The sequence below is a fragment of the Zingiber officinale genome, chromosome 2A, assembly GCF_018446385.1.
Source record: "Zingiber officinale cultivar Zhangliang chromosome 2A, Zo_v1.1, whole genome shotgun sequence".
In the NCBI taxonomy this organism is placed as follows: domain Eukaryota; kingdom Viridiplantae; phylum Streptophyta; class Magnoliopsida; order Zingiberales; family Zingiberaceae; genus Zingiber; species Zingiber officinale.
Genome location: NC_055988.1, coordinates 76,431,888 through 76,441,964, shown reverse-complemented (window position 1 = coordinate 76,441,964; position 10,077 = coordinate 76,431,888). Strand labels below are relative to the sequence as shown.

Below are 10,077 nucleotides of genomic sequence, written 5' to 3'. Positions count from 1 at the left end.
TTGGCGAGGGCATGCATCTTGCGGACATAGTCACTATACATGTAGATAGGATACTGACAAACCCATCAGAGAGTAGGTTGTCTCATGCTGCATTTGCATCAGAGTTCTTTTTGAGAAGTTGTCTCCACCCTTTTGGGCCATCTTGGCCTATTTTAGCTTAGTCACTGAGGTCTGTCGGCCATGCATATATCCTGTTATAAAGATAGAACTGGGGGGCTACTCTAGCTGACACTCCGTCACGCCCAAGTACCGCCTCGATAAAAAAAAAAAAGTTGTACCTGATCAGGAGCTAGTAGCGGCCGAAACTATACATGGAGGACCACGGGCAATGACACTTCACGGCACCACCATGGCGACGGATACCTCCTTTTGGATACACCCATCGGCAGATGGCCTGGATATAGAGACACCCTCTAGCAGCTGACTAGAGGGGTACACTGATGGAGACTGGAGCAGGATGCTGAGGGGATGCTGGACATTTGTAGGAGCACACGAATGCCATGGATGGAGCTTATAGATGGTACTACAGTCTGAGTGTGCGAGGAGGTGAGCAGCATGGTGACACTACAGCGGATGGAGTCATGCAGTAGAACGTGAGAACTACATGTGGGTTACCTTATGGGTTGAGGGTGATGTATGTGAGGAGAAACCACAGCGAGTGGAGTTATGTAGTAGAGCATGAGGACTGTATGTGGGGAGGGCATGTAGGAGATGAGGGTGATGTACAGGTGCACAGACCCACCTTAGAAAGGTCTATCTAGTCCGCAGCAAATGGCTAGCGGTAAAGACATGTCAAATCCATTTATGGATGGGGCTTTGCCAAAAAGCCCAAGAGGGTGAATAGGTCCACTATAAAGACCTATCTAGTTCGCAACAAACAGCTCGCGGTAAGGACAACACCAAATCCGTTTATGACTAGGGCTTTGCCAAAAAACCCAGGAGGGTGCATAGGCCCACTATAAAGACCTATCTAGCCCGCAACAACCGACTCGTGGTAAAGGCGCGCCAAATCCGTTGATAGCTGGTCACTTGCTTAAAGTGACATCATGGAACCCTGGCCCATGACACAGGAGGAGATGGATCGAGTTGACTTGGAATCACTGGAGACTCACAACACACATGGGAGATGCGAGAGACATGGAGGAGGTGCGGGGAACCTGCTTGTTGGATACAGGACATAGCGTGAACAGTGATGATGTGGACACACGAGCAGTTGGACAGAGATAACAGGCAGTGCTGGATGCTACCTTAGCTAAGTATCCAGTATAGAGGACGAGATTGCATCCCGCTTGTGCAAAGGTGACATGGATAGATGGTACACGAGTGAACACATGTATATGACCATGGTTCCCCTTCCAAATCTAATAATTCGTCAGATATGATATAAAGGGTTTCAGGATCATCTTGTTTGATTATGTATTTTAATGATATATATTTACCTTTTCAAAAAAAAAAAAAAAAGAAAAAAAAAAAAGGAGATGCTACTTGCTGATCAGTATACTCTATATATAATTTCTGAATACTATCATTAACTACTTTAACGTATTTAGCAGAATCTTCACCATAAATCTTGGAAAAACAAAACTCAACAAGCTTCAGCTTAAAGCGCGGGTCCACAACCACAACAATTGCCAAAACAAGGCTGCAATCTTTCCAATACTTGTCAAACGTTTCATGTATCTTCTTAGCTATGCTGCTCACAATTGTGTCCTCGCTTGAAATTGCATTAGTCAACTCTAGCTGGATTTTCCACGCTTCATGGAAAAATATATCTGCAGTGTGATCTAATGTTGTCATGACAGTGTTTGCAGAGTCGTACAAAAGTTTCAAGAATGTGCACACGACAGTCACCTTCTTCCAGTCATCATCTGTTAGTGCTTCATTGTAGTTGTCATCACAGGTCTCTAAGAAAGTGAATGCATGTCTGTACTCCAACGAAGCAACTAACATATGGTAAGTTGTGTTCCACAGAGTTGTAACATCAAGAGAAAGAACCTTTGCGACAGGAATTCCAGTTTGCGAGGCAATTTCATCAATTTTTTTCTGCCCATTGAGAAACTTTAATCAATTTCGCATTCTCCTGAATATTGTATACAATTTCCTGAATTGAAGTAATCAGATCCTTTGCAACAACATTCAGGATATTTGCATAACACTGAACAACAAAGAACTGACCTCTTTCAGCATAAGGGCATTCTTGTTAGAAAGATGATCTCTGAGATTAACACCATAGATGTCATGCGACGAACAGTTATTGTCTAAAGTGATGTTGAACAACTTACTCTTCATATTCCAATCTGAAAGACTAATACTAATTGCCACACTCAGGGCATTTTCAGAATGAGGCGAGGATACCATAAAGAAATTAAGCATTCTTCTATGCAACTTCCACTCACTGTCAATGAATTGGCCACTGAGGCAAATATAACCAAGAGTCTGACTGGTTGTCCACAGTCCTACAGTTAGACTGATCCTCCCAGGGCATGATCTGGAAGGTATGCATGATACTTTGTTTTTCTTTGCGGTATATAGATAAGATCTCACCTTCCATCGTATTAGCATAAAAAATGTTAAGTTGTGATTGCAGACTCTGAACAAAGGACACAAATGCGGAGTTTTCAACCATATGTAGTGGGTACTCATGTAATATTATCATCTTTGCAAGGCATGTGCAACTATGTTCCTGATCAAAAGCATTGAGCATGCTAGATGTTCTACAGCGTCTTTTGGGTGGATCAGTTGTGTCACCCTCAATTTTTGTAGCGGAAGTTAATGGAAGTTTTTGCCTTTCATTCCTAATCTTAGGACAGGAACCCAGTGAAACGTGCCTCTTAAGATGGCTAGTACCTGCTACCTTAGAACCATTTCTGTATGCAAAGGTTTTCTTGCATAATTTGCAGCGAGCTTTAGTATGTCCACCAGATACAACTTCAACAGTGAAGTGTTCCCAGACCATTGATTTCTTTCTCCTGCGTCTTGTAGTTATTGGTAATGTTTCTGCATCCATTGCCTCTGTGCTCACAAGCTCCAAGTTCACTGGAATGTTAACCAGTCCAACATTCATAGGCTCCATATGCATTTCAGAGTCTGCATAATGTAACAAAATAAGGCATTTTTTACTCGAGGAGCTTTCACCGATGATATCTATTTATGGCAAAAGGGATTTGATGACTGTTATTACTACAAGATCGAAAGAAAACTTCCAAATGGCATTCACTACCTCTTTTCAACGACAAAACAACATCTGAAAGTTCAAGACAGAGTTAAATCGACTAAAAGAGTAATACACTCGAACCTTGCCAGTAACAACCGATGAACTTGACAACAAATGAGGAGTTTACTACGAAGGAACGCAGGAGAAGCAGTAAAAGGGAGTGTACCTCCAGGATCCGCGGTATATCTATTTGGAGGCTCCGGTGTGGGAAGGCCGAGGGGAGGATGGCCTCAATCGACGACGACGGTGGCTCGAGGCCAAGATCCGGTGCCATGGGCCAAAATCGGGGCGAGATGGGCGCCGCCGACGCTTAGCGGAGGTTTAGGGTTTGTTCGAGTTGGATGCCCATGGGCCAAATCCGTGGGTCATATTTATATTGCCCAGTTCTGATCCCATATCTGCCCGGTTCGGTTCCCATGGTTATCCGTACATTACGAGATTTAATACGTGGCATTTTTTTAGAATATAAAAGTTAAAAAATAAAATAGTCTTCACATGCCATTTTAAAAATATTATTAGAAAATAAATTCTGATTATATATAATTGCATAGTCAATATAAGAAACAAAACATGAAAAATTGGCGTCGCCCGGACTCGAACCGGAGACCTTCAGTGTGTTAGACTGACGTGATAACCAACTACACCACGACACCATATGATGCAAAAAGCCAGATTATCTAAATTCTATCTTTATTCCTTCTTTATTACCTCTCAATCACACTCGTCTTCCCAAGTTTCACATTATATGGCTTCCTCTGCCATCGTTTTTACTCCGCTGCTGGAGTCTCCAGCCGTAGATGATGACCGAGAAGCGGCATCGCCTCCGGATAATTCCTCTTTCCTTAGATGAGTTTTTGACCTTGAGTGACTCTTTCTCCGTTGACGGAGTCTTAGCGTCGGTGGTTTCGAATAATCTTCGTCTTATTTTTTAGCTCAGATCAAGTGGTGAGTTGATGTCGACCGAAGAATCTTCACTATCGAAGAATGGCCTACTCGACGAGCTATTCTCTCAGTGTGCCGTCATTCTAATGCCGCATCAAGAAGTATGTTTTTTTATTTATCATCATCATGTATCTTACTTATATCGATTAATTTTGATTAATTTTGATATGATCAATCCGATTTCATGAAAAAATTTTATCTGTCATCAGAATTAATCAGATACGCTTTTCAACATATTTGTGTTCTTTTATTCATTTACTTTTATTGAGATGAATTCTCTCATGATTCTGGGGCAGGGCTACCAGGACTCTTGCTTAGGGTCCAAAAATTTTTTAAGATTAAAATAAAAAATACAATCCTATTACTCTCCTTTTTATTTTTCCTGTACACCGTCTTCCCTCTTCCCTTCTTTCCGTTGTTTTCTTAGCCATTATCCTAGTTTTTCTTCTCCTTCCGGCCACTACAATAACCACTTTCTCCCATTTTGTGCTCTCCTTGTATTGCTCAAGAGCCACTGGAGCGTGTCGAAGCTAACTAAGATTATTAATGCTGACGAAGAAGGTAAAGTTTTCTCCTTCTCTCATTCACAACAGTAGTTTTCCTCATTCTCTTCTTAGTGTAGCAAGGAATAATCGCCTTCTTTTATAAGACTTTATTTCCACAGTTGCACGCCTCTCCTCTTCTCTTTTGCTCCTTGTTTTCTAGGATTTTTGTTTGCCTCATAAGACCAACTCTGTGTTGCCTATCCTTAATGATTTTTTTTGTTTGGGGTGTCATGGTCGAGAGCTCACCGGAGCTAACTAAGGTTTTCGAGCGAAGGTGATAAAAAATTTCCTTCTTTCTCTCCTCTTCTTTTGTCAAAGCAACAACATCTCCCCTTTATTTTCCTAATCCTAAAGATCAACCCTTCATGAGCGTTCCTTTTTCCCCTTTGTCCAACCACAACAATAAAAGGAGTAAGTTTTCATTTATTTCAAGCAATATTAGCCTTGGTTATCTCCTACGTACAAGGGTGGAGCCACATTTATGACTACCCGAGCTATAACCTAGGGCCTAATGGGGATGAGAAAGAGATTTATGTGGGAGGAAAGACAAAAGCAAGGGAAAGAGAAGGTTAGCCTGGGTCGACATCGACAGAAAGAGGAGGCCAACTCGAGTGATGGCATCGACATCGGTGAAAAGAGAAGGCTAGCTCTAATAATGACATCGTCATCGACGCTCAAGGCTCACAGTTCGGGTAGATCACCCAAGCTGGCTCTGTCATTGCCTACGTAGGCAATTTTGTTTCATTAATCAATAAAGAGTTGATTTACCTGTGTTTTTTTAATAAATTTGTAGGACATTTGTGTAAGGTATTATATAAGTGGATTTTGAATTGAAAAAAATTTCTCTTTATCATATTTTTATTGTTCTTTGCTTATTACTTATTGTATTTGTCCATAATTATCTATCATTATGAAACAACTTTTTGGATATAAAAATAGACAAAAAAAAAAGTAGAGATGGCCCGAAGTTTAAGATGTTCATTTAATAAATATTTTAATAAAAAATCACATGACACGACGGAAAGTCTAGTTCAGATTTTAACTAATGAATAAAATACAAATGAAGATTTTGTTGATAATAAGAATGATGAAAATAAAGAATTTGTGAGAAACAAAAGTGGTGAGATTGAAAAATTTATAAAAAATGAGAATGAAGGGAATATAAATTTTAATGATTTGGATGAAATTAAAATTGACAAAACTGAATGATCTTGTCCGAAAGTCGATGAGATGGATGCTGGAGATGTGGTGCTCCTGATGACCTCTTGTGGACTTCATTCCGGCCTGCAACACAAGTAGCGTCAGTGTCGAGCCAGGGAAGGGGTCCTCCGCGATGACCCTTCGACGCTTAAGTCAGTCTCCGGCGAATAAGAAGCAAAGAGTGGAGCAAGAAGAAAACTATAACGCAATAGTAGAAATCGCATACAATGCCTACCTCCGTCGATGCTTGGACTCCTCTTTATATAGAGCTCCTGTAGCGCGCGTACATGCTTCCCAAGGTGGGCACACGCCTCAAAGCTTTCCCTAAAAAGACGTGTCAGTAAAGTGTCCCTGACACAGTACCTTAACGGACCGAGCATATCTCTGAAGTGATAGTGGAAGCTTCCGTCGTACGATCATTTGTCTGACCATGTCACTTGTTAGCGACACTAGCTCCTAAAAGGATATCAAAAGATGGCCTACTGTGGCTATTGCTTGGCCGAGCGAAATAGCTGCTCGACCGAAATTCTGCTGTCCACGTGTTGTTTGCTGTAGGTCCGAGCAGGATAGTCGCTCGGCCGAAAGTCAACTGCCCAAGTGTTGTCTGTTGCCGGGCCGAGTGGGAAAGTCGTTCAGCCGGAAGTCCACGATCGCATTCTCTGTTACTGAGCCGAGCGGGATAGTCACTCGGCCGGAAGTCCACTATCCGCGTGCTTGATTGATGTCGATTTTGTTGTCGGGCCGAGCGGGGTAGCCGCTCGGCCGAAGTCGAACACTGTCGATGTCATGCTTTGCTGTCTGGCCGAGCGAGGTGGCCGCTCAGCCGAAGTTGAACTCTTGATGTCATGCTGAGCGGGGCAGTCGCTCGACTCGACTTCTGCGCTCCGTCTCCTTTGACAGTCGACTGTTTGATTGCTCCTCGTGTCGAAGATGGTGGGTCGGAGCATGATTCGCCCGATTGGCCAATATCACCCATTGATCGTCTTGACTTTGCCCTCCTTTGACCTCCACCATGACAATGGGGCGGGGCGGGGCCCCTCATCATCACCGCATCACTAAATATATTAGTAATTGTTGTGATGATGAGCATACAAAGGAATATCAATGTTCAACACTTAGATATGATTTAAACATATTGATGGAAGAGTTTGAGATAATCTTGATACAAAAATGAGTAATTTGTTGGAGCAATCAGTGTACCCATAGGTTTTGATATTTGGAAAAAATGTCTAATTTAGGATTTGTATGTGTATTTAATATGCACTATTAAGTGTGCATGTGACAGGTACAAAGGAAAGTCCAAGTGTGATTTTGGAAAAGGTGAACTCCAAGCATGGGAGTCTTAGCGGTGTAAGTCCAAGCTTGAAGTTTGGCTGTGTAAGTTTAAGTGTGAATTGGTAAAGGAAGACCCGACAATAAGGACAAAGCCGAAAGAAGCTTTTGAAGACAAGGTGTGAAAGATGGGGAAGCATCGGAGGGACGCAAGGTTGATGGAAGATGCTAGGAGGCAAGATCAAGGTTGTGCTGGCAAAGGAAGATTCAACAATAAGGACAAGGCTGAAGGAAGCTCTTGAAGGCAAAACGTGAAGGATAGGGAAACATCTGAGGGACGCATGACTGATGGAAAGAGGCTAGAAGGTAAGATCAAAGTTGTGTGGGCGAGTGTGAGTGCATGAATGCTGCAAAAGGAGGGTTCCGCCGCCCAGCGGCCCCCTACGCCTGCCCCATGGTATTGTAGGAGGAAGAGTGTGAGTGCATGAATGATTGTACTAGAGGGTAAAATTCTAAGTTAGGGTTTATTAATCGACTGGTATATGTTTCAGTCGACCAGTTGTTGAGAACCAGCAAATCTAGAATGAAATTCCAGGATTTGTGGTTCTAGGATTACCAGTCGACTAGTAAGGTTACCAGTCAACTGGTCTAATCGACTGGGCAGTCGATTAAGAGTGAACAGAATGCTTCTGTTCGCTCAATCCATGAATACCAGTTGACTGACCCATAGTGAGCAGTCGACTAGAATCGAGCTGTTAGATTGTAACGATCAAATTCCACAGAGGCCAATCGACTGGTAAGTCTGGTAAGTCATATTTATTTAGTTGTATTTCTGTTACGTAACAATTATAGGAAAGCGAATAAAGTGAGTGATTGTCTATTCTCCCTCTCTAGATAGTGATTAAGGTCCCAACAAGATTTACTTATGGAAATAGATCCTAAAAGAGATAATATTCTCAAGTTTCCTTTAAATAAAGAATCCCGATACTTTTCTTATGCTTACTATGTTCAAATGTTACCAAATGGTGAGACTCATGATCAAAAATTGTTAGTGTACTTGAAGGAGTTGAACAAAGTATTTTGTATTTGTTGTAAGTTGTTTAAAGAATATAAACCAAAGGTAATTTAGCAACAGAGGAGTTAATGACTAAAAATAGTTATGTGACAAGCTTAAACAACATGAAAATAGTGTTAAATACCTCACTAATCTAAGAGCTTTTGTTGAACTACAAATGAGATTAAAGAAAATATTGACAATTGATAAGGAATTGTAAGAATAAATTAAAAAGGACACAAAACATCGAAAACACGTTATGCTAAGAATAGTTATTGTTGTCAAATATCTTGCTATATATAATTTGGCATTTCATGGTACACATGACAAAATTTATGAAGATGATAATGGTAAATTTTTAGGTTTACTTGAAATGATTGTAGATTTTGATCTAATAATGTAAAAACATTTTTGACTCATTCAAGATAAAAAAAATTCATTATCATTATCTTAGTCATAAAATTCAAAATAAGTTAATATATATTCTAGCCTCCAAAGTCAAGAATGTAATAATTAAAAAAGTAAAAGAGATAAAATATTTTTTAGTAATTCTTAATTGTACACCGGATGCAAGTCACAAAGAACAAATGACTCTCATATTAAGATGTGTAGATGTTTCAGACACTCCAATTAAAATAGAAGAGTACTATTGGAGTGTATACCAAAAGCCTAGTTTTTGTAAACATTTATTTTTGAAATAAAAGAATCACATTGGTCAATATCTACATTTATTTGTTAAATGTAATTGTTCAATTAATTTATATAGTAGACAACATGGTGTGTGGTGTCACACACAGAAGATCATGTTGACAGTTCTTTATAAATTATAAAAAGTTGCTCACGACTAAGATGGAAAGGAACAAACCATCGGAATAGTCGTAGTGTAATTAAGTATTAGTTTATCTTGATTAATAAATTATACTGGTACACTCTAAGTGTATTGAGTAGGACCATTTAGGTAAGTTCTTTTTGTACTGACTTAGTAAAAGAACTAGACCTTAGTTATTATGGAAGTGTATGCTCTTAATCCTAATATAATAACAAGCACATATATTTAATATTTATTTCTTTGACTTATCAAAGGGTGAGGTTTAGCTCGATAAATCAATATGCCCGATAAGTTGGGAAATGATATTACTTATAGTGTGTATTGTTGATTATAGAAGGAATCTGTGTCCTAGTTATCTAGGTTGAGAATGCCCCCAAGAGGAGCTCATAAGGATTGTCATGTTAAACCCTGCAGGTGGACTTAGTTCGACATGACAATGAAGTTGAGTGGTACTACTCTTGGAACTAGATATTAATTAAGTGAGTTGTCAGTAACTTACTTAATTAGTGGGCATTCGTTATCTTAAACACAGGGAGACTAACACACTCATGATAAGAAGGAGTCCATAATGTAATTTGAGATTGGTACGGTAGTGCGATAATAACTCTCTAGTGGAATGAGTTATTATCGATGAACTTGAGTTGTGTGTTCGGGGAGAACACGGGATACTCAAGCTCATCGGAAGACCAAAACCAATTTCTCCTCTAGGTCACTGTCATAGCCTCATTATAGTCTCAAGTCTATCCAAATATAAGTCCATCTTGGTGTCCAAGAAGGAGGTCGGTCCAATGCTTGGTGACCAAGCAAGGGCCGGCCACATTCTCTTCTATAGAGGCCGACCCTATTGCTTGGTGACCAAGCATGTAGGGGCCGACCACAATAATTCAAACAAGAAGGGGTGTTTTGAATTTTTAAAATCTTCTCTTTGTAGAAAACTATAAGTTTTAAAAGAGAGATTTTAATTTCAAAAACTTTCCTTATTTGAATTAGGCCACATGTTTTAAAAGAAAGTTTAAAAGTT

At 40.1% G+C, this 10,077-nt stretch overlaps 1 protein-coding gene and 1 non-coding gene across 2 annotated transcripts; both read right to left on the bottom strand.

Annotated features, from left to right (window-relative positions):
• Nucleotides 1–1,097: 1,097 nt before the first annotated feature.
• On the bottom strand, nucleotides 1,098–3,411 carry LOC122043714 (zinc finger BED domain-containing protein RICESLEEPER 1-like). Its single transcript, XM_042604308.1, has 4 exons — nucleotides 3,296–3,411; nucleotides 2,176–3,087; nucleotides 1,486–2,043; nucleotides 1,098–1,361 (listed from the first exon to the last, which is right to left on the bottom strand). Exons 2-4 carry the CDS (start codon nucleotides 2,641–2,643, stop codon nucleotides 1,098–1,100), a joined length of 1,290 nt encoding a protein of 429 aa, XP_042460242.1. The 5' UTR covers nucleotides 2,644–3,087; nucleotides 3,296–3,411.
• Nucleotides 3,412–3,793: 382 nt separating this feature from the next.
• TRNAV-AAC lies at nucleotides 3,794–3,867 on the bottom strand. The gene has a single exon. It is a non-coding gene; the product is annotated as a tRNA-Val (tRNA).
• Nucleotides 3,868–10,077: the final 6,210 nt, after the last annotated feature.

Coding starts and splice junctions, on each gene's coding strand:
- LOC122043714 (XM_042604308.1), bottom strand. CDS start 2,643: ATGAGTACCCACTACATATGGTTGAAAACTCCGCATTTGTGTCCTTTG. Junction 2,044..2,175: donor ATGCCCTTATGCTGAAAGAG/GTCAGTTCTTTG, acceptor CTCAATGGGCAG/AAAAAAATTGATGAAATTGC. Junction 1,362..1,485: donor TAGAGTATACTGATCAGCAA/GTAGCATCTCCT, acceptor ACGAATTATTAG/ATTTGGAAGGGGAACCATGG.